Source organism: Camelina sativa, chromosome 5 (genome assembly GCF_000633955.1).
Source record: "Camelina sativa cultivar DH55 chromosome 5, Cs, whole genome shotgun sequence".
In the NCBI taxonomy this organism is placed as follows: Eukaryota; Viridiplantae; Streptophyta; class Magnoliopsida; order Brassicales; family Brassicaceae; genus Camelina; species Camelina sativa.
Genome location: NC_025689.1, coordinates 20060960 through 20087704, shown reverse-complemented (window position 1 = coordinate 20087704; position 26745 = coordinate 20060960). Strand labels below are relative to the sequence as shown.

General features: G+C 35.4%; 4 protein-coding genes across 6 annotated transcripts; all 4 read left to right on the top strand.

Annotated features, from left to right (window-relative positions):
* Positions 655–2027, top strand: LOC104787274 (protein YLS9-like). The gene is made up of 2 exons (XM_010512814.2): positions 655–1251; positions 1542–2027. The coding sequence occupies exons 1-2, from the start codon at positions 783–785 to the stop codon at positions 1835–1837; spliced, it is 765 nt and encodes a 254-aa protein (XP_010511116.1). The 5' UTR covers positions 655–782; the 3' UTR covers positions 1838–2027.
* LOC104787273 (pre-mRNA-splicing factor SLU7-A) lies at positions 9198–13136 on the top strand. Its single transcript, XM_010512813.2, has 10 exons — positions 9198–9269; positions 10339–10502; positions 10598–10710; positions 10936–11349; positions 11472–11607; positions 11702–12001; positions 12128–12344; positions 12513–12616; positions 12718–12786; positions 12881–13136. Exons 1-10 carry the CDS (start codon positions 9254–9256, stop codon positions 12956–12958), a joined length of 1611 nt encoding a protein of 536 aa, XP_010511115.1. The 5' UTR covers positions 9198–9253; the 3' UTR covers positions 12959–13136.
* Positions 13941–17031, top strand: LOC104787272 (ubiquitin carboxyl-terminal hydrolase 2). 3 transcript variants are annotated; one of them, XM_010512812.2, is made up of 7 exons: positions 13941–14081; positions 14198–14239; positions 14762–14808; positions 15314–15360; positions 15538–15640; positions 15728–16170; positions 16556–17031. In XM_010512812.2, exons 2-7 carry the CDS (start codon positions 14209–14211, stop codon positions 16863–16865), a joined length of 981 nt encoding a protein of 326 aa, XP_010511114.1. In that variant the 5' UTR covers positions 13941–14081; positions 14198–14208; the 3' UTR covers positions 16866–17031. The 3 variants fall into 3 exon arrangements, with proteins under 3 accessions (XP_010511114.1, XP_019101528.1, XP_019101527.1); XM_019245983.1 differs by having other exon boundaries at positions 15728–16506; positions 16892–17031; XM_019245982.1 differs by having other exon boundaries at positions 15728–16515; positions 16901–17031.
* On the top strand, positions 24057–26745 carry LOC104787270 (putative protease Do-like 3, mitochondrial). The gene is made up of 9 exons (XM_010512811.1): positions 24057–24241; positions 24278–24468; positions 24603–24848; positions 25050–25245; positions 25446–25705; positions 25789–25916; positions 26047–26220; positions 26294–26344; positions 26488–26745. Exons 1-9 carry the CDS (start codon positions 24057–24059, stop codon positions 26743–26745), a joined length of 1689 nt encoding a protein of 562 aa, XP_010511113.1.

Here is a 26745-nt window from a genome sequence, read left to right as displayed (position 1 = left end):
AAAATTGATATCTTGACTTTACAACATACTCAGAAATCAGAATCAAGGTATCCGATCTAATTATCAAAAGCACTAACTTTAAAAACTATTTGATCAAACGTAGATGTGTAATTTTGTTTTGTAGACTAAGATACAACTAAGAAAATTATATTATCTATAAAAACATATTTCGAGAATATAAAGATGATATTGAGTAGAAACTGTATAGATGAAAGAACAGCTTAACATTAAAACCAATTTTTTTTTTTTTTTTTTAAGATACTAACAAAACAACAAAAAGACATAAAAGAGCAAAAGAGATTAGGAAAAACAAAAGAATCATTTGAAAAGGAACAATATCTATAGTGACTAAATTTTTTTCATTGTTTGATGACGTATGATTTGTTTTCTTAAAAGTCATTATATTGTTTTCCATCTATATTACACAAGTTCACATACATGAATTACGTATACAAGTTCACCTACTAAGATTTTTTTATTTATTTGATGGATTCACATCAATTTCAATTTCCATAAAAGACCGCTGCCTCAACACACACGCAAATTCACATTACAGGTGTGACATGTTGTATGGAAACGAGTCTTCTCGTTTTTCATAATATCTCAATATAAACAAAATCAAAACCTTACTCATATAAATAGATAGATAAGTCTCTCCCCCTTTGAAAAGTTCTTCCTTATTGACTTTCAAAACCCAAACCTCCTCCTTATATTCATTTCCCTAACCCCTAAACTAAATAAGATCAACAAACGAAGCTTCTTCTTCTTTGGTGTCATCAAGAATGTCTCAGCACCAAAAAATCTATCCGGACCACGACCCAGAAGCCCCAACCGCACGTCCAACGGCTCCTTTGGTTCCTCGTGGTTCATCACGATCAGAACAAGGAGACCCTTCCAAAGACCCTTTGAACCAAGGACCACAACGGTTCGTGCCTTTGCCTCCTCCAAAGAAGAGAGGATCAAGAAGCTGTTGTTGTAGATGCTTTTGCTACACGTTTTGCTTTCTCTTGCTACTTGTTGTTGTTGTAGGCGCGACGATTGGTATACTCTACCTTGTCTTTAAACCGAAGCTACCGGATTACTCTATTGACCGGTTACAACTCACGCGTTTTGCACTTAACCAAGACTCGAGTTTGACTACGGCTTTTAACGTGACTATAACCGCTAAGAATCCGAATGAGAAGATTGGGATTTACTATGAAGATGGGAGCAAGATTACTGTGTGGTACTTGGAACATCAACTAAGCAATGGTACGTCAATTTCGGTTTACTCCGGTTTGTTTTCTTTTGGTTTCTAAAGGTTAAGGCTTCAAAATCTCAGTTCAAACTGGTTTATTTCGGTTTCTTTTCCTGAACTAAATATTTTGGTTAGAGTCGGATTATATTGGTTAATCCGGATTGAACATCTCAAAAACTAAACGAGTTTATTATGTTAGTTGGTTTTCTTGTTTGATTATAGTTGGTTTACAGCATACCAAATGAAACTCGGATCTTCTTATAGATTTTAACTTAAACTGAAATTTTGTGATTTTTTTTTATAGGGTCGTTGCCCAAATTTTACCAAGGCCATGAAAATACGACAGTGATATACGTAGAAATGACTGGCCAAACTCAGAATGCATTGGGTTTAAGGACAACATTAGAAGAGCAACAACAAAGAACCGGGAACATACCATTGAGAATTAGAGTTAATCAACCGGTTCGGGTTAAATTTGGGAAGTTAAAGTTCTTCGAGGTGAGGTTTTTGGTCCGATGTGGTGTATTTGTTGATAGCTTGGCAACAAATAATGTTATTAAGATTCAAAGTAGTAGCTGCAAATTTAGACTTAGGTTATAAATCAGTCTTGAGGTGGTTTTGTCAGATATATATATAGTCACATAGTTCTCCTCTAAACTACATTATTATGTCTCATATTCTGATACCTTTGTTGTATAATAAATTACTTATTTTTGTTACACATAGTTGTTTGGTAAAATTTGGTTTATTTACGTTGTTTAATTTCATAAGAGGTACTGCTAAAGCTAAATGCTATTGTGGAGTGGGACTTAAATTTCATTACTAATCATCCATAATTCACACCATATATATGGCTTATCTAGATGGTCTTCATCAGTTCAATATTTATTTATAGCATGCATGTAATTATGTTCAGAATCAATCCTTCACTCAGTAATCAATCAATCCACATAAAGTTGATTGAATTTATCAGAATCCAAGCCGGATTGATTAATCAAGGCTAATTTTAGGTAAATGAAAAGTTTCTCCAAAACTAATTAATCCCAAGAATAACATAAATAACCATTTTAAACATTTCGATCAGAAGCCATGTTCTAAGATTCAACCAGAGACCGGTAAACCAGCGACCAAAACACAAATGAGTTTGGTGATATTAGGTTTTTCACGCAAGTATTTGGCCTGCATAGGTTCTTGTGGAGCTTAGCACCGTGAATTTTCAGATTTCGTAATGTATTGCACCAAAGTTTTACTAGACAAAATATCATCTTGGTCGGACACACTGGTTTCATGGAAATGTAGGACATGTTGAGAGTTGACTATAATCTTACCCTATGAAATATCGTTCATATTTTATGAAAAGTCATGCATCCTACAACAAGCGTGAGCTACACAAAGACATTTTCTATTAATTTTAGGTACATACCATCAATGCCATGAACATATATATGGTAACAATCCTCAGTCTCAGCAGAAAAGGTCATCTCTTGAATCCCTTCTGTTGAAGCTCATTAAAAAGTTTCTCTCTCTATCCTGACTATCGAGACCCCTCAACACACCACCCTCTCCGGCGCCGGCAAAGCCTTTGCTTGCCGGCGTCGGGAATCTTGTCTCTCTACTGTACTCTGCTTCCCAAAGCTCTTTGTTTCACCTTGTTCTTGGCCACTTTCTCAATCGCTTCATCCCATCACATGTATATCTATGTTCGACGGCGGTTTATTCTCATCGACGAGAGGAGAGAGGAGCTTTCTGATGGAACCTACCTCGCTTCAAACTCGGCCCATCCATTCTCTGTCGAACATGAAACCAAGAGAACCCTCCATAACCAGCTGTGCTCCAAATTCCGACTTTGACGCAGATCTACCCGTCTTGCTCAGATCCAACGAAACTGGTCCTCTCTTGGTCTCCATTGAAGCCTCTCCTCTCTGGTTCTCGTCATCGGTTCTGGTCTCCATTCCCCTCGCTGCGCGTCAACCAGATCACTCTAGACTCTTCTGTGAGTTCTCGGAAATATTCTTGTCAAAGGGTTTCCGACCGATGCCTGCTCCAGTGACAAAAAAGGTGAGGGCTGACGGCAGCGCAACCCTAATCTCTTTTGGTGCTCCCCGTTTGACCTACCCCTCTCACCAGTTGGATTTATGCCCAATTGTAATCCCATTGAGGCCCATTTATAAAAGGTGTGACACAATTTTAACTCTCCTAAAGCCCAAGTTTGATCCATCAATGTTTTATTTGTACTCTTTCGCTAGCTTCTCTTTGTACCGAGTCATGATTCTACTTTTCCGAAGACTGCAATTAGAATATGATCGCTCAATGTTGCTATGCTGGTACAAAAGCTATCTGAGAACCTTGCCTTTACCTTCACCTAGGGTTGTTACTCATTGTTGGATTAGCTTGGAAAGTAACGGCATTATGACCCCAACTCATAGAAGTTGGGGTTACCAAAACTTTTTCAAGTGCTTTGCTCCGTCCCACCTGTTCCCTGAACCCAATCAAGAACTATTCTGCATCTCTATGGATGCACCAATTATCCCTGCTTGGTCAAGACGAGTTTTCCTCTGTAGCAGAACATTGGTGTCTCCAAAGTTGCTTGATAGATTTGTTGGTCGAGCTTGCCTGAACCCTATCCTTAAACCCTTTGATCTCTTGTTCCATCTCCCGCCATTTGATCGAAAGCTTGGGTATGTTGATATTTTCCAGGACCAAACTGATTACAAGCTTTGTGTGGAATTCATTTACCTCCATTGCCATGAGAAGGATGACCCACCTGCTTTGTTACGTTTTGTCTCCCATTACCTGCGACCCCTGAGTATAGCTTCATCTAGTATCCTGAGGTCTGTTCCTAAAAGCTTAAAGGACTTTGATCCTATGCTCTTGAACCCTCTCATGTTGGCGACAAACCCCATAAGCGTTCCCTCCGTGGAACACCCTTTTACAAGCTCAATCGCGTCATCCGCTAGAGCCGTCTATGACCACTGGTTGAGGATTTCGTGAAGTCTGACTTCAAGTATGATCTGCTTTGGTCCCAATAGACTTCTCAAATATTGTAAAACTGTTCCAGTTTGAAAATCCCTTTGTTAAGCTCATGGAGCCTCTATCTTTAACTTTCTTTGTCTATCTTGAGTCCTGCTGTAAGAACTCACCTCTTGCTGGGGTCTAAATTGAATGAAAATTCATGTTTGTCAAAAAAAACAAAAGAATCCCTTCTGTCGTAGGATCATATGGTGAGGTGTATGAGCTTAGTAATCGTTCAACGTTTAATAAGATTTTTTTTTGACAGTTTAATTAAGATTTTTTTTTTAAATATTTTAGGCAATTTTTTTCCTTTGGCTTTTTGGTGTTTATTTCAATAAATGTTTTTTCCTTTTCTGAATTTTCTATTTTCTAAGTAGTTTTTTTTTTCTTTTCTAATTGAGGTTTATTTATATAGAGAAGTCCCAACTCCCAAGTGTTTAGTAAGGATGAGCATTGACAAGCCATGCCATCAAATCTTCAGGAAAGTACTTTGTAGGCCTGCGACTTCGGTTTTTTCGGGTAATTTGTTTCGGATATTTCGGTTTTCGGTTCGTTTTGAAATTGAAAACTGTTCCGAATTGAACCGATTAAGATTTCGGTTTGGTTTGATTCGGAATCGGTTATTTCGGTTCGGAAACTCGGCTAATTAGGTTTATTATTGAGTTGTTTAAAAAAAAAAAAATTCCACTAAAAATCGATCCACACTGAAGGCGAGTTCTGAAAAAGTGGAACTCCTAGTATTGATCTGAAAGGCGAAGATTATGATGAATCGAAGATAATGGTGATGGATTGAAGAAGATTAGAAGAAGATGCTGATGAATCGAAGAGGAAAGAAGACAATGGTGATGAATCAAAATAAGAGGAGAAGAAAGGAACAAGAAAAGCAGAATTTTTTGTTTGCCCAGAAAAAAAGAAAAAAAAAGAATCGATAAATGTAGGGAGAAGGAGAAGAGATGACGGTTTGACATATATTATACTAGGGTTTTCATTTTTTCGGTTAACCATTCGATTCTAGCAAACCAAACCGAAATTTTTGGTTAACCGACCAAAATTAAAATCATTCCGATCGATTATGTCAATTAAATTAAACCGAACTGATTTGCCCAAATCTCGGTTCGGTTCGGTTCGGACAAATCGGTTCGGTTCTAATTCCCAGGCCTAGTACTTTGTGTGGATAGTGTAATCAAAGAAGATCAATATGGCTGGTTTTGGTTTTGTTTTAAATATTATTTACGAATTTAGACGACGTGAGATACTATATTTTACAAACTTTATAGTACACCAAATAGAATAATTAGTGTTTTTTATTCTTCTTCTTATTTAGTTAGAATACCAAAGTTTTGAGAATAAGCTTCTCACCTTTTTCCCTTTTTTTAATCAAATTGTAGTATTGAATTTGTTAGTAACTATATAAAATAAAACACGCATATCATGTGGATACTCTCTTAGTATAAATAGAAAATCCAAAAAAAAAAATATCCTTAACAAAATAAAATTTAACATATCATAAACTAGTGATTTAATAATCTGGTAAATTGTTTTCTGATCCAATAAAGTTATTAAAATACCCAAATGAAATAGCTGCCAAAAGAGTTGTTAATCAATCCTTTTCCTTAAGATTTTTGCTTGCTCAGATTGAATATACGCACAAATATTTGGATCTTTTATAAAACTTAAGTCTTGATATAAAATTTTGTTTTCTACTTTAAGTTTTTTCAATGCTAAATTCTCACTTTGAAGCTCCAAATATTGTTGTCTTTGTTCAGTTGTCTTCTTAAGTTGCTTCAAAAGTTGTTTGTTCCCTTCTTTTAAAGTCTTGATAATAGTTGATGTTCGATCATCATTTTTTCTTTTCAGTTTTAATTTTTTCACCCCACTTGGTCGTTGAGATGAAGATCCGCCACTTCTGTCATTTTCTTCATCTAAATTAAGAGCAAATGAAGACAAACTTGGAGACACTAGTGTAACGGAATCAGGGGTAAGATTTTTTGACTCTAAAGATGTTGGTATCTTTCTAGCTGGGATGACACCATCTTTAATCTTTTTAATGTCTTTAATAACATTCCATACATGATCAAATTTCCAACCAGATTTGAATCCTGAATCTTGCATTAGCATTTCTTTCGCTTGATTGAACTACATATAATTTTAAAATTAAAAAAATTAATAGTCAAACAACAATAAATTAATTGAAAATCATATAAAGTACTCACAATATCATCACTTGAAGCACCACTTTGACGTTTGTTTTCACATTGTTTGATGCATGCATTTAGTTTTTTTGTTGCTCTCTCAATATTTTGAAATCGACATTGGAGAGATTTTTTCGAACGTTCAATCCAAGTTGCATTTTTTCCGTTCTCGAAAGCTTTCACCACACGATCCCAAAAATGATCGGATGATTGGTAATGACCCGTGACTGGATCTTGAGAAATTTCTAGATAGACTTGACATAAAAAGTTATCTTCTTCTTTAGAATATCCAGAAGAACGAGAACCAGACATTCTATTGTTAAGAAAATAAGAGAAGGTGAAGATGTGTCTATAAAATTTTGGAATGGTTGAATGGAAAAAAATGAAAGATGCTATTTATAGATGAATTGATAGTAAGATTCTCACGTTTCTCAATCTACTATCAGACAAACTAACAATTATGACAAAAAGAAAAGAAAAGAATCTCACGTTTCTGAAACCATTATGAAAAGATATAATATTATAATTTTGTTGATTTTTTTTTGTTAAAAATAAAATAAGTGGATAGAATTTATACATTTTACAAGTAAAAATTTATCTTAGAAATTAATAAAAATAAATAAAAAATCAAATATACTTAAAATATTTATTTTAGAGTAAGAAATTAAGGTAACCATTCAGGTAAATATCTACTCTATTTTTAGAAATTTCTATATTTAGAGGAAAATATAGAGGCAACTATTGGAAATAGTCTACCTAAGACCTTGCATGTTTATTAGATTTGAAGTACTATTTTGGTTTTAATTTTCCAAAAGACTATTTCATAGCTAGCCATTTATGATCTTACAAAATTGGTTTCCCTAAAAAGTAGGGAATTTAGTTTTTAAATTTTTTATCTCATTTTCAAAGAAAAACCAAAAAACTTTCTGAAAATATGATAGTTTCTGACACATTCACGTTCATGTGTAGTATGTGTACCTTAGAGCCTACATGTTGTTTTCACATAGCACCAAATTGTCCGATTTGAGAGCAATGCGATTAGGTAAAATTATGAATGGAAATCTGACTCGGATGCGATGCAATTATATTAAATTTTTGAATGGCAGAGCGATTGAGATGCAGCTTGAGTGTGATTAGAAAACAAAATTACCAAATTAACCTTTAGTTATACTATTTTGTATTTTCAGTTTTCTTTCACATTGATTTAATTGATAATATATGATTAATAATAATATATAATCATTTTTGAATTAGATTTATATATTAATGATATATGTAAATAACGTCCATTCTAAAAATAAAATTATAATAGATAAATGAATATAATTTTTAATATATTACCAACTTCAGGCCCGGCCCACCCCTAAAACAGCTAAAGCATGTGCTTTAGGCCACATAATATATTCTGGTTTTGTAAGCATTTTGGCATAAATATTTCTTAGCTGAGTTGGTTGTGTTGTATGGGGAACAGCCCCATGTCATGGTTTCGATGCTCCAAATGGGCAGTTTTAGTAGGTTTTTCTATTTTTATAAAATAATACATAAAAATGCTTTAGGCCACAGCAGCCCTAGGACCCCGGTCCTGACCAACTTCTTCTATCAAGTATATAAAAAATGTATAATTGGGTTTTGGAATTCCAATTACTGCAATTCAAACTTATTTTCACAAAGAAGAAAAGATGGATTTTAAAAAATATTGGAGGTTATGATAAATGCCGGCGATGAATATTACGCCGGTGACATAGGATGATGACAGCGGAAAATATTAAAATTGTAATCTAAAAATTATAATATAAAAACTATTTAAAAACTGTAACCCGATGCTAAAATGACAGTTAATGGAGAGATACAAATCCTGACTCAGGCCTGAGATGGTGATGCTTCTGAGGAAACGATCAGAAGTTTGTCCACTCTACACTCGGAGATCATACAATTTTGTTTTAATTAATATTGGTTGAAAAAAAAATCTATTTAAAAACTAAGAATAACCATTCATGACGTCAAATTATGAAGTTTGAATTAACTAAATTTTGTTTAGAATGGCTTGTGATTGACTTCATCGAACCTTTGTTGAACATGATTTGCTATAATATGAAAATGAAGTAGAGCAACGAGAGTTTATGGCTACTAGGACTAGGAAGGTAGGAATATGATTTATCTTTTTAAAGGACTTGAGGAGGAGGATGCTTCTTGTGAATATGAGAAACAATTAATATATGAGCCTAACTAGCTATCAGATAAAGATATAAAGACCTAAGAAATCCTATAATCACAAACAAAAGAAACTAAGTAAACTGAATCTGTGATTAAAAAATATGAAAAATCATATTAGCCAATATTACTAACAATCCATGAATGCATTCCTCGTGTCCAAAATCTTGATTTAGTTGGAGAACAAATAAGTGGCTGACACGACTTCTCGTTCAAATTTTACGGTATCGTAAAATCCATTGTTTTTCTGGATCAGGATTTTTGCAAGGGTTGATGTAGTTTCCTTAAACCGATTTAACTATATCCCGGTTTTTTGTCAAAAACAAACTCGATGCATCCGGTCATGGTTGAGTCCGGTTTGTCTGACTGAACTTCAAAACGCTGCATAAAGTAGAAGTTTTGTTTGGGTCTCTATAATAAAAGAAAAATGTGTTTGCTAATAAACGGGCCGCTATATGGGCCTTATAACGGCCCATATTGATTACACATTCAATAATATCACCTGATTTTAACCATAAAAGCCGTAACCTTTTCTTCTTTCGTTCCTTTAGATTTTCGCCTCAGAGAAGAGTCGAAAGCTTAACGATCGTATTGTATAATCATGGCGACGGCTTCAGGTACCAAAAATCCTTTGATTTTTCTTCTGATTTACTTTAACTGTTCTCTCGATTTGGCTTTTAATTTCCCTTTGGCGCTTAAGAATCTCGATTCTGAAAGCCTACTTTCGTAATTTTTGTCATGAAATTAGGGTTCTTTCTGTTTTGGAAGTTGCCGTATCATCGAGTTCTCTATCTATCTCTGTTTTTGCTTTTCATTTGATTCATTTTGTGATACTTACTGAATCTCTGATTCCATTTTTCCCCATTTTTTTTTTTTTTTGTTTGTGATCGATTCCTTCAATTTCTCGATTTGCCTTGTTCTGGTTTTTACTTGCGTAATTTTTTTAGTTGTGAATTTAGGTTTCTTACTGTTTTTGGGGTTGGTGTATCATTAGTTCGCTCTGTTTTGGTTTTTAGTTATGTTTAGTTCCAAATTGTGGTACATTAGAGTTTGATTTGGGTTCTTTGTTAGTGATCGTTTTTCTTACTGTTATGGAAGTTTTTGTATCATGGGTTCTCTCTGTTTTGGTGAGATCCAGTTCACTCATTCTAAAGAGTGATTAACTTTTGCTATTCTTTTTGAACAAAACAAAAAAAAAAAGTTTTGCTATTCTTATTGATTTGATCTTTGGGCGGTTTTGTTTGCTGTTAGTAATCCATGTTCATAAAGTTCTACTGATTCTTGGGATATTTAGAGTCACTGATTTAAGCTGTAACATCTTTTGTTGTTATTAGGTTAGTTTACATGGTATTTTGCAAATTACCTCATCCTTCTGTAAGATACTGTATGTCTTGGAAGTTGACGGATCATGGGTTCTCTCTGTTTTAGTTTTAGTTAAGTGGTCCTTTCGGTCATGCTTAAGCTAAGAGTCTGATTTAAAAGCTAACGTTTCTTATTGATTTGGTTCTTACTTCAGTTTTAGTTTTGTTTTTTTTGGTTTTTTTTCCTTCTATCTATCTGTGGGATACAGTATGGTATATAGGCCTATTTATTGTACTGATGTTTGTTATTTGGCTGAATTCTGCAGAGTTAATTGTATAGTCAGTTTTGAATGTTTTCTGACGTGTAATCTTGGGAATTTTGCAGTTGCTTTCAAGTCTAGGGAAGATCATAGGAAGCAAATTGAATTAGAGGAGGCTCGTAAAGCCGGGCTTGCTCCAGCTGAGGTAGATGAGGATGGAAAGGAAATTAATCCTCATATCCCGCAGTATATGTCATCTGCTCCATGGTATCTTAATTCTGAAAAACCGGTAAGCTAAATTCTTCTTTGGTTTCACTTGCTTCTCTTAATTGTCTTGTTTGAACATTCACACTGAATACTCTTTTTATTGGTTGGTTTTGACAGAGTTTGAAGCATCAAAGGAAATGGAAGAGTGATCCTAATTACACTAAGTCATGGTATGACAGAGGTGCAAAGATCTTTCAAGCCGAAAAATACCGGAAGGGAGCGTGTCAAAAGTATGTCCTTCCCTCTTTTTTCTGTCTGTTTCTATGACTTCTGTTATTAGTTTTATGATTCAGTCCCTTCGAATGTTTATTCGTTTGATCGTTTTGACATTCTTGTGCCCAACATGTTATTTCTCTGACTTTGAAATTTTGAAAAATTGGCTATTTTGAGAGATAGAAATACTTGTGTTTGTTTTAATTTATTCACTCTCTAATTTGGCCTGTCTTATTTTGAAGCTGTGGTGCAATGACGCATACTGCAAAAGCTTGTATGGATAGGCCTCGTAAGGTTGGGGCAAAATACACAGACAAGAACATCGCACCAGATGAGAAAATTGAGAGTTTTGAACTTGACTACGATGGCAAGAGGGATCGATGGAATGGTTATGATCCTTCAACATACCATCGTGTGATAGATCTTTATGAAGCAAAAGAGGATGCACGAAAGAAGTACCTGAAGGAGCAGCAACTGAAGAAACTTGAGGAAAAGAACAATAACGAAAAAGGTGATGATGCAGCCAGTGATGGGGATGAAGAAGAAGATGACTTAAGGGTTGATGAAGCCAAGGTTGATGAGAGCAGGCAGATGGATTTTGCAAAGGTTGAAAAGCGTGTTCGAACAACTGGGGGTGGTAGCACAGGAACTGTAAGGTATGGACTAGTCATTATTCTTCATCTACGAAATATCTCATCTCCATTGCAGAGGTTTACCGTTTACTTGGCTTGAATGTTTTACTTGATGCACTAATGGTGTGACCTTCTCTTAATTTCAGGAATCTGCGTATTAGAGAAGATACTGCAAAATACTTGTTGAACCTTGACGTCAACTCAGCTCATTATGACCCTAAAACTCGATCCATGCGTGAAGACCCACTTCCAGATGCGGATCCAAATGACAAATTTTATCTGGTAAGTTGCTCATCATCATGGATCATGTGGTTGTATCTTATATTTTGATGATATTTACATAACTACCATTTTTTTCTCCTTGTCATCTATCCAGGGAGATAACCAGTATAGAAACAGTGGCCAAGCTTTGGAGTTTAAACAGCTAAACATCCATTCATGGGAAGCATTTGACAAGGGACAAGACATGCATATGCAAGCTGCTCCCTCCCAAGCTGAATTGCTCTATAAGAGCTTTCAGGTTGCAAAGGACAAACTGAAATCTCAGACAAAGGACACAATCATGGACAAGTACGGGAATGCAGCTACAAAAGATGAAATTCCAATGGAGCTTTTGCTTGGGCAGAGCGAAAGACAGGTTGAGTATGACCGAGCTGGGAGGATTATTAAGGGACAGGTACGGTTTTTGATGGTTTCCTTGAGTTATTACCTGGTGAATCTTATTGTGATATGAACAGCTTATGATAAGTTTGCTTTTTGTGTGAATTATATATCATTCTTAATATGGTGTTGTCGTGTACAGGAGGTGATATTGCCAAAGAGTAAATATGAAGAAGATGTTCATGCTAACAATCACACTAGTGTCTGGGGCTCATATTGGAAAGATCATCAATGGGGATACAAATGTTGCCAACAGACGATTCGCAATAGTTACTGCACGGGTTCCGCTGGAATCGAAGCTGCAGAGGCTGCCCTTGATCTGATGAAAGCTAATATTGCTCGCAAAGAAGCCTCTGAAGGTGTGTATAGACTCTATTTATTATTCCAACTTCTTATGTTTTGGTGTTGCATTGGATGGACTAATTACTCTTGATGAATGTCTAATGACCTCCCATTTCTATATATGTTTTGTGAAGTTGTTTTAAGTTTTAAAACATGTAACATTGGTCTTGTATTTTGGTGATCAGAGAGCCCAAAAAAGGTTGAAGAGAAGAGAATGGCCTCATGGGGAACTGATATTCCTGAAGATTTGGAATTGAACGAGGAGGCACTTGCTAATGCTCTTAAAAAGGTAAGAAGCCATAGTTTCACTCAAAAAAAATTTCTCTTGGAAAAACGTATCTCTGACCTGGAGATTTCTCTAACGCACTTGCTTATGTTCTTGTTGTGCAGGAGGATCTCAGTAGGAGGGAAGAAAAAGATGAAAGGAAACGCAAGTACAATGTCAAATACAACAACGATGTAATGATCTAACGAATCAACCTTAAGATTCTGTTGATTCATGTTCTTGATTTAGTGGAGATTTATTTAATCAAAATCTGTTATCTCATTGCAGGTGACTCCGGAAGAGATGGAAGCTTACAGGATGAAGAGAGTTCACCATGAGGATCCAATGAAAGATTTCCTCGGTTGAAAGAAGTTATCTTCATTCCCTATTACCATGTAACCTGGATAAACCTCTTATTATGTTTCATGTAGTAGTGTTGTACGTATTTTGACGTTGAAGCTTTGTGGAAGTTGGCAACGACTAGTACTTAAATGCTTTTAGTTACTGTCCTGATGAAGGCGTCATGGCCGTTATTTGCTTCTAATTGTCACTTGTTGACTGAGAGCATTATCTGCTTGGCTTCTTGTTCCATTACTCCAGACGCCACTTATGTCACATCTGTTTAACAAGCGGTTTTTGACAACCAAAAAATCCATGTGGAACCTTTTAGAACTTGAGTTTGTCCCATCGCATTGAACACGAACTGGTCTTTGTTTTCCACCAGTTGTACTCCGGCTTGACCACCTGTCACAATGCACACGTTTGCGGTCCATTGTGGTCACACAAATTCTGATTTATCAAGATTTTGAAAACGTAGAAAACTGAAAAAAAATACTTAGCCAAACCTACCCTACGAAGTTGTATATCACCGAACCAAAACTAAGCTATCGATCAACGTAATGAGCATTTCGCAAATTAGCCAACTAATTTTTTTTTTTTTTTTTTTTCTAGTTTTTTAACACCTTCATTCTTCATTAAATTGAAAGAAGTAATACAAATATATCAATGAACATACAAATTCTGGCTATTGGACAAATTAACTTTATATTTTATATCGTAACCCACAAAAAAAAAAAAAGATTTTTATTGTGGTTTTCTTATTCGACATTTTGAAGAAAAAAATTATTTGCCAATAATTGTTGGAAAAATTAACTCTGTTTTTGTATTTTTATTTTTGTCGTAACCTAAGAAGAATTTATTATTGTATTTTTGTGTGTTTTCAAATTATATGAAAAAAGGTCCAACGATAATATTACGAACCCACAATGGCACGAGCCACACAAACCAGACTAAACCCGGAAAACAAACACGAGTGCACGACAAAGCGACTATTTAAAAAAAAAAAAAAAAAAAAAAAAAAAAAAAAAATNGGCTAACTTAAACCCTAATTCCCAAATTGGATTCACAGAAAGCGATCTCGAGCATCCCAAATCTCTCCAGTTCGATTAGAGCAAAGGTTCAAAGGCGATTCGTTTCCTTTAGCTAACCAGTAAGTTCATTCATCTTTCTCCTCCGAATATTCCTTCTGAGCTTGTATCAGGCTTCTACTCTTTCCGTGTATTGTTGCGCTGCTCATATATAGCGATCGCTTCGTGATTTTTACAGGTTGTTTCGTCATGTCTTGGTGTACGATTGAGTCGGATCCTGGTACGTTGGTGTCTCCTTAATGTTTTTATTACTTTTTATGGGTTTTGGGGTTGGGTTTTTGCTTGAATTGATTCTCACTGCGTTGAAGTTGTTAATTCGAACTTTAGAATGTTATATCCTTGTTTGTTTGATGCAAATTTGTGCAATCTGTGTTCCTAGTGATGTGAGTAGTTGTGGGAATATCTGAAGGGGTCTGTGTTGTGTGGGTTTTGTAAACATGGAAGATTATCTCCAGATTCTGGAGTTTTATTCAAGTGTTTAAGGTTATTTTAGCTGTATCTGTTGAAGAGTTCATATCCGGCTTGGATGATATTTGGGTTCATTTAGTAAAGAAGATATTGGTATTTGGTGTACATCTGTTGAAGGGTTTTTTTACATACTGTTACTTTCTTTAGTCTGTTTCTGGTTATATTCTGTGGTGGGCTCTTGTTAGTCTTTCATAATGGTAACGTCATATGTATGCTTGATTGTTGCATCTTTGTATTTTTGCTTATATTTATGTATATATTTATGCAATTTCAGGTGTATTTACGGAGCTTATTCAACAAATGCAAGTCAAAGGAGTGCAGGTAATATTGCCTCCAGTTTAGCTCTCATTTTTGGGGTATATAGAGATATGCAAAACATTGCATTATATGTGTGGTTGGTGATAATTTATTCATGATATGTGTGGTTGGTGATAATTTATTCATGATGTGTGGAAACATTATCAAGTCATGTCTGTCTTTTAAGAATTTAAGGAGTAGACGTATAGGAATGGTGAAGAAATGATGTTGAGAAAAGGCATTGTGCTTCTTGTCTCTAAGTTGCTATGTTTTTGTCTAAAGTTTAGTACTCCTTTATTCTGAAGCAAAAATATCGAAACGTTTGTAATATTTTTCTTACTCAGGTCCTTTAGTTACCTTCTCAAGTAAGTGTCTGTTATTTCATGGCTTGTTCTGTCCTATACTGATATCCCTACTCGTCCCTTTTTCATGTCCAAATGCATCCTCAACAGATGAAATTGGATGTTGCTATGATTTTTAGCATCAGTTTATATTACTTCCTTTTGATTTTTATTCTTTTTCTCCGTAGGTTGAAGAATTGTATTCGCTGGATCTAGATTCTCTCAATAACCTCAGGTGAGTAGTTGCATCCATGACTATTTATTCCCTTGTGAAGTTTCTGGACTCCTTTTTTTTTGGTTGCAGCAGAAATAATATTATTCTTTTGAGTCAGACCCCAAAGTCTTTGAGTTAGATTTTTTACTTGTCTGTTATATCTATGCCCTTCTTGATGACCCTGTGGCTTCCTTGTAGGCCTGTATATGGTCTGATCTTTCTTTTCAAATGGCAAGCTGGGGAAAAAGATGACCGTCCAACAATCCAAGATCAAGTTTCTAACTTATTTTTCGCAAATCAGGTTCGTGTCGATAACACAAGCATAAGCATTTGAGTAATAATATTACCTTTTCAATTTTTTTTTTGTCTCAAAATTCCAATTTTGTAGGTCATTAACAATGCTTGTGCAACCCAAGCAATTCTGGCTATCCTCTTGAACTCTCCAGAGGTTGACATCGGGCCTGAACTATCAGCGCTGAAAGAATTCAGCAAGAACTTTCCATCCGATCTTAAGGGTTTGGCTATCAATAACAGTGAGGCGATTCGGACTGCTCACAACAGTTTCGCAAGGCCTGAGCCATTCGTCCCGGAGGAACAGAAAGCTGCTACAAAAGACGATGATGTATACCATTTCATAAGCTACATACCTGTGGATGGAGTCTTGTACGAGCTTGATGGGCTCAAGGAAGGACCTATCAGCCTTGGTCCATGCACCGGAGACCAAAGTGGTATCGAGTGGCTGCAAATGGTTCAACCAGTGATCCAAGAACGGATTGAGAGGTACTCACAGAGCGAGATTAGATTCAATCTTTTGGCTGTCATTAAAAACAGGAAGGATATCTACACGGCGGAACTCAAGGAGCTACAAAGGCAGAGGGAACAGCTGTTGCAGCAGGCTACTGGTATGGACAAAAGCGAAGCAGACGCGTTGATTGGTGAGGTGAGCATTGGGATTGAGGCTGTGAGTGATAAGATTGTGATGGAGGAAGAGAAGTTCATGAAATGGAGAACAGAAAACATTAGGAGGAAGCATAACTACATTCCGTTTTTGTTCAACTTCCTCAAACTTCTTGCCGAGAAGAAACAGTTGAAACCTCTTATCGAGAAGGCCAAGAAACAGAAAACAGAAAGCTCCACTTGAGAAAAGTAGACACTTGACTTCTCGATGTGTTGGAACTTGTTTTNGATTCAATCTTTTGGCTGTCATTAAAAACAGGAAGGATATCTACACGGCGGAACTCAAGGAGCTACAAAGGCAGAGGGAACAGCTGTTGCAGCAGGCTACTGGTATGGACAAAAGCGAAGCAGACGCGTTGATTGGTGAGGTGAGCATTGGGATTGAGGCTGTGAGTGAGAAGATTGTGATGGAGGAAGAGAAGTTCATGAAATGGAGAACAGAAAACATTAGGAGGAAGCATAACTACATTCCGTTTTTGTTCAACTTCCTCAAACTTCTTGCCGAGAAGAAACAGTTGAAACCTCTTATCGAGAAGGCCAAGAAACAGAAAACAGAAAGCTCCACTTGAGAAAAGTAGACACTTGACTTCTCGATGTGTTGGAACTTGTTTTGTCTTCTCTCACCAAATCAAAACACTCTCTCGTCCTTTTAAAAGTCTTTTGTATTCTAATTTTTGTTACACGACAAATAGATTCTCTAGATTAAGATTAAGTTGACTTCCAATGATTTTATTACGGTCTGATCAAAATTTCTCTGGGTGAAGAAGGTTAGTTTAAGGTTGTCAATGCAGACTAACCGGTTGCATTTATCCCGCCCTGCCCCGATCCCGGTTTTCTTGTGGGTTATTGCAGGTCAGCTCGTGGTCAATATGATAACCCTATCTCCCCCTAGTTTGTACCCGCCGGCTAGTGTTTGTGTATGGATTAAAAGTATTTAGAAGTTGGGCCTTGGTCCATAACCAACTTGGGTATAGTCCACTAAAAACTATGATATAACTTAGTTTTTTTTATAGATTCGGCGATCACCACCAAAACAGAATGACCGGAGATGACGACGGTGTGGACATTATCAGCTCTTTACCCGACGAGATTCTACAACTGATTTTGTCCTTTATTCCGACCAAGTTCGCAATCAGAACCTCTGTCTTGTCCAAGCGATGGAAGCATGTATGGTCTTATACACCTTCTCTCTCCATCGATTGCCGTAGTGCGGACGCTAACTCGATAAACAAAACCCTAGCTAACTATTTAGCTCGCAAGATCATGAGTATTCATCTCTGCGTCAGCAGGAAGTCACACCAGATTGACAGCTTGATCGATTTTGCCAGGTCGCGCAACATGGAGAAGCTGTCTCTTGAGTTTCTTAATTACGATTTGTTCTTTTACTTGCACATCAGGCTACTCTTGGTCGACCCGGAAACTACTGATATCTTGTCTTGGACATCGTTAAGGAACTTGTCCTTGAGTTCTTGCAAACTCTCTGATACATCGTTAGCTCAGATTCTTTCTTGCTCACCACTGCTCGAGAGCTTGACATTGCATCACTGTCACAAAGTTAAGCGTCTTGATCTGACCCATTCGATGCGGTTAAAGAGATTGGATATAGATAGTCCGGGACTAAAGCAGATTGTTGCACCACATATCCATTTTTTGAGATTGAAGCACTCTAAGATACAATGTGGTTTAGTTGATGTCTCTTCTTTAACCGAAGCTTACTTTAACATCTACCGTTCCAGTGATTTTCTTTTCTATAACTGTACCGGAACTAATTTTATTGAAGAGATGGCGCCAAAGATTCTAGAAAAGTTTCAGAATGTAAAGAAGCTTACGTTTGGTGCTCTCATTCTTGAGGTAATAACTATAGTGGTTATATATATATATATATATATCCTTCTTTGTCTTTGGTAGATTATTATGAAAACATGAATAATAGCTCCAAGAAGTACCTTTGTCGCCTTTTATCATTAGAGTGTACTTCTTATTTTCTCATTTATCTGTTGCTAGATTTTATCTCTTGCTAACGTCATTGATGTTCCTTTCCCGACAATGAAAGTCGAAGTTTTGACTCTTGAAACAACGATTGTTCCGTCTGTCATTCCTGGTATAGCAAAGCTGCTACGAAACTCACCTGGAGTAAAGACGCTAAAACTAAACATTGTGGACCGCAACTTACTACCGGTATGTATTCTTCCCATGAGTTATTTTTTTTTCTTTTCTAGTGTATATTGAGAAAGAATCTTTAAGATCTAAGTTTGCATTAAACATTTTATGTTTTACAGGATAGTCATATTAAAAGCTATTTGAATCTGCAAGGCCGTGATCCAGCTCAATGCTTGAAACCGAAAAATTTGGTCTTCCTGACTTCGTTTGAGCCGAAACTCATGAGTTCGTTCATGGAGTTTTTAATGGAAAACACTGGTGACAATGGTTTATACGGTTGGGAGGTTACCGCTATACAACTGGGTTCAAATTACTGATTGAGACGATTATTACACTTCCTTACAAAACAACGATTGATGACAGTTATATATTATTATCGTATAGACTTAAACTAAATAATTTTTTTAGTCTTTCAATATTTTACGATATTCTCTTGAAAGAATTACTTAGATGTACTCCAAAAGTTGGTTTATTCAGATATTAGTGCTGTGAGTGTAATTACAATTTACCCCTTAGGTTAATTTTTTTTATTTTTAATTCTCAAAATATTAAAAAAAAATACACATCAGCAAACGATTTCACGTCATTATTGACAGTGAACGTCTGATTTATATTATTTCACGGCTGAGTTATAATACTTAAGGAAAACCGAAATGTCTCATAGATTCATATGACGGCTGAGTTATAATGCTTGGTGGCTGACTTATAACAATAAATAAGCTGAAAGTAAACGTCCGATTTATATTATTTCACGGCTGAGTTATAATACTTAAGGAAAACCGAAATGTCTCATAGATTCATATGACGGCTGAGTTAAAATGTTTCGTGGCTGACTTATAACAAGAAATAAAAGTAAACAACTGAATTTTATTACTTGACGGCTGAGTTATAATACTTAAGGGAAAACGAAAGGTCTCTTAGATTCATATGACGGCTGAGTTATAATGCTTCGTGGCTGACTTATTAGCCGTTTCATCCTTCCTCGCGTTCAATCCGTAATCATCGAGAACAAGCTTCACAAGCTTGTCGTGCGTTGTTTCCGCATCTATCTACACAACTCTACACCCTCTATCATCGGTGTTAAATACATATTTGTGTTTCTTTACCCAATTACCAAAAACAACAATTACCGGAACTGGATCCATGAAAGAAAATGAAGAAGAATAAAGAAAATTAATAAGAATGAGGAAAATTAAGAAGTGAAGAACAAGGTGAAGAACAAGGTAAAGAACAAGGTGAAGAAGAAGGTAAAGAACTTCACTTTTGAACCAGGTGAAGAAGATGGAAGTCGAAACGACGTTTCGTATTTCCGGAGAAGATGATGACATGGATGATGCGTTCGAAGTGGCAAGTCAGCCACCAAACGAACATGTAAATCAGCCTAATTAAATCAGCCATCAAACAAGATTATAACTCAGCTGCAACATGAATACTATTACAGTAATTAAAAAGCAAAAAAATAGCTGCCAAATTCAGCCGCTTAATCAACTGAAAATTTATAACTCAGCCATATCGTTTAATAAGTCAGCCGTAACTGAATGATATTCTAGTAATTAATCTTTTGCTACTAAGTCAGCCGTAAAATGGCCGAGTTGTCCGATAAGTCAGCTTATGACGGCTGAGTTATAGTGTTTAACCATAACTCAGCCGTAACGACATCTCATAAGTCAGCCGTTGTTCATAACTCAGCCAGCCGTAAAAAGTTAATTCAGCCGTGTCGTAGTGATAACTCAGCCAAAATTTTGACAACTCAACCATTTGGTGAAAACTCAGCCGTAAGGACGGCTGAGTTATAGCATTATTCAGCCAGATTTCATTAAGTCAGCCGTAACGCTTGGCTGAGTTATACTCTAAGTCAGCCGTCCACTCTTACTCAAATATTTTTTCTATAAATCAGCCGGAACTGAACTGTAACTCAGCCGTGATTACCTCTGTAACACGTTACGGCTGAGTTATTTAATACACGTCAGCGATTTCTTAAGTAGCGTCTGATGTGGCAATGACATTTTTGTAATTATGTTTTTTCCTGTAACATAAAACAAGGGCACACTGAGTATTTTAAAAATACCCGAAATATCCTAGTAACAAAAAAAATATTTGTTGGTTCTGGTAATAATACCTAATTTGGAATATATCTGAGTAAATCTCCCTATTCTCTTAATGTTATCTAGAAGTTCTCTTTAAAGTGATATTTGCTCTCGAGCAAAAGTTCTAAATTTTATTTCTCGAGATATTTATTTCCAAGTTCTCTTTAAAGTGATGTTTATTTCTCGAGCAAAATACCAAATAAATATAATTAAAAATAAAGCTGAATATTCTAAATTTTAAAATATTTAAAACCTTTCTTTTAAAAAAAAAAGGTTTTCATTATATATTTATGTCTAAACTACAATATATTTTGGCATTTGGATGCTCTTCTTCATCATTAGGGACGTTAATTTGTTTGTTGATTTGTAAATCTATAAAAGATTAGAAGTTGTCATCAGTTTTGAAATCAAAACATACGGAATTTAAATATAAAAATAGTTTTACCTAGGAATTTGAATTAAAGTCTACAGTTAATTTTTTTTTGGTAGGAAGTCTACAGTTAATTTTGAATTTCAATAATAAACCACTAGGTAATAACCCGTGCTATTGTACGGGGTGAAATTTTTGTTTGAGATATTACATTTGTAAATATATATATATTTAGTATAACATTTATAATACAAACTTATATTGGTTTTAATTCATCAAGTTTATAAAAGTTTAAAATATAAACCGTTTTACCATAAATTTTAGATTGATTGACATGATGACAGATCTGGATCGAATGTGAACCGAATTAGTGATTGGTTAGATTTTTATCAAAATCTTAAACTATCAAATCAGATAAAAACCACAAAAACTAATTTTTCATGAACCAAATAATTTTAATAAAATTGTTAACCCGGTCAAACCCGTCCGCTAAACCATCCCGCAACGGATTTAAATATTTGTAGCCGCAAAATATCTTTGCATATGTCTCGCTTGAATTCATGAAATCCGTGGATAACACACATGCATTTCAATAAATTATTTTTCTAATATATAAAATATATTTAAAGCTTAAACTTAATTTATATTAATAAAGTTATGTGATAAAGTTTTTAAGAATAATACATTTGTTTTTTTTTTTTGTTAAAAACACAATGGCATATAGCTGTAAATAATAAATCAAAATAAGGCTAAATAACTAAATGTGTCTCAACTAGTAGTATAATATTATTTTTTTTTTCATTTTTATTGGACAGGATCTTCTAAATTTTAAGATTTATGTAAAAACACTATAACTACATATTTATATATAATTTTTAACTACATCGTTATCCAAATTAAAAAATATATTCATGTCATTTTAATTGGTGATCATTAGATTTTTTTTGGACAAATTTAGGTATTGTTTTTAGCAAAAGAATAAACGTTAAGCCAGTTTCAAATGATCTTCGATGTTTTCACCATTAGAGCTTTATAAATTATTTGAAAAGTAACATTATTTATATTTCTGAAGATATGGTTTTACATTCATATTTTTTTTACATCTTATAATATAGTTATATTATTATATTACAATACTTAGTGAAATTGATTCAATTTTGAAAATATGTAGAGGATAATATTTATCAATTTTTGAATAATATTTACCAATTTTAGAATTTATAGGAGCAAAATATTGTGTATATAAATAAATTGAATAGCAGTGGCAGTTGACAAAGAAAAATAACAGTGACAAGTTTACGTAATATTATAAAATATTAAAAGCAAATAATAAATTAGAGACAGAGCTCTCAAGTGATGACACATCTTTTAATATATAGAGGATTAAATTCAATAATAATAAACTATGGACATTACGTTAAGGCTGTTTTGTCCTTTCATTAAAAAAAGGGTAGTGAGAATAAGTGGGGGTAATGCAGAAATGAATTTCTGGTATAGGGCACAAGAGATGAATTCAGGCATATGTTTTCGGCAACTTTTTTTTTTCAACAGCAATTTTAATACATATGGACAAACTTAAAAAAAAAAAGCATCCATTATTTTGCAGTTTCCCTATAAATTTAAATATATGACCTATATATATACTATAAGCAAGGAAAAAATATGCATGCCCATAAAGTAACTAATAAAAATAAGGAAGTTCATAGCTTTTCATCTGGAATCAAATCTCCCACCAAAGAGTTTATCATTAGGAAGTTATGGTGTGGAATTTGAAAACTTTACATTTTTATAAAAGGAAGCAAAGCACATGTTTTTTTTTTTTTTTTTTTTGTCATCTGATGTTATTGATTAAACTTGAAATGATACATGGTGAAATACATCTTAAGCCGGCGGAAAACAAAGATATCCCCGGAGTCTAAAGCCCAAAAGAGGGAGTCTAAAGCGGACGGACAATGGATAAATCCTCGGAAACAACTTATAATACTAAATAGAGATATTGAAGGCCAAAAACGAAATAGACCGAACCCAACAACTAAGAACAGAGGCAAAATACCAATAATAACGAAGACAAACACTATGTCTAAACAAGCAAATCGATCATATCTTCTGAAGTTTCTGCGAATGAGTTGTACCAATGTAGCCCACGGCCAAAGCATCGATCAACAACAACTGCTTCTTCCTATCACAATGAGAGATGATCTCTCCAAACCAGAAAACAAATTTCATAAACTGACAAGCAAAAGTCCAATACAGAACTTCAATACACTTTTAGATGCGGCGATTGAAACGTCAATGAACGCCTAGATAGAAGCCATAGCATGCAAACCGACATCCTCCAGACAAGGAGCAAAACAAAACCAGTTCGATGAGCTTCAAATTCAGAAGCAGAAGCGACACTCATCTACAGAGGTTACCATCACCAGCAACTTCCACCTAATAGTAGAAGGATCTGAAGCAGAGAGCCAAGTATAAACTTCACACAAAAGAACCTCTACTTAGAACTGAGACGAACTAAAAGGGACCTAATAAGTAAAACCAGGCAAAAAGGATGAGTGAGAAAAACAATGGCGAAGTGAAGACTTCCTACAAAGCACCCACAAACCAACACAAAGCGGCATCCAAACAAACTGAAGCACAAGAGCGAGAGACAAATCTGGGTTGTGAGCAGGCGAACAATGGCTTGTTTCCGTCGATCTCAGATCCAGCACCATCCTCCTCGCAAAAGCTACAAACCAAGCAGAACTGAGCCGCTCGACCACTTCCTCAAATTAAAACACTGTACCCTAGAGCACAAAACGATTTAACTGATAGAATCCCCAATCGAAGGCCATAAACTTCCCATAACTTAAAAGGAAACTAAAGCAAAACATGAAGGAAAGAAAACGGGGAGACCGGAGCCGGTGCTAGAGAAGCCACCGCACTCCGGTTTCAGATCTGAAAAATTTATGGCCGCCACTGGTTTTAGGTTTAGAAGACGAGAGAGAAAAAAGAGTTTTTTTTTTTTTGCAAAGCACATGTTCTATTTAACGAATTTATTTCTTTCCTTTTTTGGTAATTGGAGTAATATATATAGATAACCTATTGGTGTAAGTTAAAAACCTAATCTTCTTAACCCTCAAAACCATCAACTATAAACTTCTCTAATGTCGTTCCTCTGTGTTCGTACCGTGTCCTGGCTTCGCAGCTGCTCGAGCGCTTCTGTTCATGGATTCCTTCTTCTTCACGGCAATGCAGCCCGGAAGACCGCAATTTCCTGCTGTCCACCTTCTAATTTTCGCTTATTTTCTTCTCATGCTGCACCATCGTATGCTGAAGCTAAAGAAAATAAGTTGAACTTGGTGCGGAAGAACTTCCCGGTCTTTAGCATCGTTCAAGATTGGAAGAATAAGTTTTTTCCAGGGAAAGAAGTATCTAGTGTGGATGATACAGAAAAGACGACTCCTTCTGCCATTGATTTGGCCTTCAACTCGGTGGTGAAGGTGTTCACCGTCTTTAGCAAGCCAAGAATTTTTCAACCTTGGCAGATTAGTATGCAGAGTGAATGCACCGGCTCTGGTATTGATAACTTTATTCATATATTAAAACTCACATTAATTTTAGTCTAGTAGCTATAGGAATCTTTTTTTTTTTCCAATAAAAGTGTTGGAAATTTTGGTTTGGCTTACATACTTAGCTTGGAATGGTTGTAGGATTTGTAATCTCAGGAAAGAAGATCCTTACGAATGCTCATGTAGTGGCTGATCACACATCCGTTAAAGTCCGAAAGCATGGTTCACCCACAAAGTACAAAGCAAAAGTTCTAGCGATTGGTCATGAATGTGATTTGGCCATCTTGGAGATCGATAGCGAAGAATTTTGGGAAGGTCTGAATGTTTTAGAGCTTGGAGACATACCCTGCCAAATGGATTCTGTGGCCGTCGTTGGCTATCCGGAAGGTATTTCAATTTTTTAATGACTACGAATTAGTTATGTTTTCATTGGTAAATTTTTGAATATCATACCAAGATTGGTTAGCAACGTAACATGTTTCTTTAAAAATCAATCATACTTTGAATTAAGAATGATCTTGAGAAAAAGGATAATATCATGCAATGCATTACGTAGAAACTATTTACAACGAACGTGCTCAAATGCAGGTGGTGATAGTATATCCGTTACAAAAGGTGTTGTGTCTAGAGTTGAACTGAGAAAATACAGTCACAGCTCCACGGAGCTATTGAAAATACAGATAGATGCAGCTATCAATTCTGGAAACAGTGGTGGTCCGGTGATCATGGGAAACAAAGTCGCTGGTGTAGCATTTGAAAGCCTTTGGTCGTCTGATAATATAGGGTGAGTTAAAAACAGAAATTAAATCTTGCTATAAGTTGTTGGGTAGCAGATTTTAAAATCTATATTGCTTTTTTTTTGTTCAACCAAAATCTATATTGCTATGAAAGTCTTATTTCTCTGAACATGATAAATAAGCTTGTATTTCAAATTTGTGTGTTTGCAGTATTACTATTTTACTAGCTTATGTTTTTCTTTTGCAGCTACATAATTCCAACTCCAGTCATTAGGCATTTTTTAAATGGTGTAGAAGAAAGTGGTCAACATGTTAGTTTCTGCTCAATAAATTTATCATATCAAACTATGGAGCATGCCCAAACCCGTGACTGCTTACAGATGAGCAAAGAAATGACAGGGATTCTCGTAAACCAAATAAACCCGCTTGCAGATGCTCACAATGTTCTGAAAAAATATGATGTTATTCTCGCAATTGATGGTGTTCCCATAGGAAATGATAGTAGAGGTAAATAGCTAGTCCTACACTATAATTGTTTTCTTTCATGTGCAACCAATTTACCAAATTTTCCCATGCATGCATGTGTACAGTTCCTCTTCGTAAACAGGAACGAATAAGTTTCAAGCATTTGGTTTCTATGAAGAAATCAAGTGACACAGCGTTATTTAAAGTCTTAAGAGAAGGAAAAGAGCATGAGTTCAATATAAGTCTAAAACCTGTAAGATGTCTCGTTCCCTTTTTAAATAATTTTTTTCCCAAATAAATAAAAAATGATGGACGTTGACATTTTGTAAAAACACATAATATGTAATGTGAAGGATTTTTACGGGTTTGAAATATGTATGCAGGTGCAACCGCTAGTTCCAGTGAATCATTTTGACAAGCCTCCAAGTTACTATATATTCGGGGGTCTTGTTTTTGTACCTCTAACTCAACCATACATTGATAGTTCTTATGTTTCCGAATGTGCTTTAGAAAAGATGCCAACAAAAGCCAGTGAACAGATAGTAATTATTTCTCAGGTTCGTTATGCTTTTCCGCATTAATTTCTAAACGTGTTAATTTCGAGAGCTAAGATTTTGGGTCCTGGTACAGATTTTAGAGGATGATATCAATTCAGGACTCGATATTTTTGAAGATTTGCAGGTAATGTATTTATTGATTACTCTCTATACTTTATTTCAAAACATAACTTATGAAAAGTGAATCTTAAGACTTAGTTTCACGTACACTCTAGAGTTACTTGAAAATGTATTTTCCCTGAATACGTTATGTGTGGTGGAAATTAGGTAAAGAAAGTAAATGGAGTGCAAGTAGATAATTTGAAGCACCTGTTTCACCTAATAGAGAACTGTTCCACCGAGTATTTGAGGTTCGATTTGGAAAAAGACAAGTTTTTCGGCCTCCATTATAAATCTGCGAAGAAAGCCACTCCTAAGATCTTGAAAAGTCTCAAAATTCTATCCGCCATGTCTGAAGACCTTCAGCCTAGACAGCAAAGTAAGCACGAGCGCCGCAAAGTTCCACGGCGGATCAAGAAACATTGA

Bases quoted from the DNA above. Each gene is read 5' to 3' on its own strand.
- LOC104787274 (XM_010512814.2), top strand. From the start codon at position 783: ATGTCTCAGCACCAAAAAATCTATCCGGACCACGACCCAGAAGCCCCA. The intron at 1,252-1,541 runs GTACGTCAATTT...TTTTTTTTATAG, and splicing joins GGAACATCAACTAAGCAATG to GGTCGTTGCCCAAATTTTAC.
- LOC104787273 (XM_010512813.2), top strand. The intron at 10,503-10,597 runs GTAAGCTAAATT...TGGTTTTGACAG, and splicing joins ATCTTAATTCTGAAAAACCG to AGTTTGAAGCATCAAAGGAA. The intron at 10,711-10,935 runs GTATGTCCTTCC...CTTATTTTGAAG, and splicing joins CGGAAGGGAGCGTGTCAAAA to CTGTGGTGCAATGACGCATA.
- LOC104787272 (XM_010512812.2), top strand. From the start codon at position 14,209: ATGTCTTGGTGTACGATTGAGTCGGATCCTG. The intron at 15,641-15,727 runs GTTCGTGTCGAT...CCAATTTTGTAG, and splicing joins ACTTATTTTTCGCAAATCAG to GTCATTAACAATGCTTGTGC. The intron at 16,171-16,555 runs GAAGGATATCTA...CATTAAAAACAG, and splicing joins TTGGCTGTCATTAAAAACAG to GAAGGATATCTACACGGCGG.
- LOC104787270 (XM_010512811.1), top strand. From the start codon at position 24,057: ATGTCGTTCCTCTGTGTTCGTACCGTGTCCTGGCTTCGCAGCTGCTCG. The intron at 25,706-25,788 runs GTAAATAGCTAG...GCATGTGTACAG, and splicing joins CATAGGAAATGATAGTAGAG to TTCCTCTTCGTAAACAGGAA. The intron at 26,221-26,293 runs GTTCGTTATGCT...GTCCTGGTACAG, and splicing joins AGATAGTAATTATTTCTCAG to ATTTTAGAGGATGATATCAA.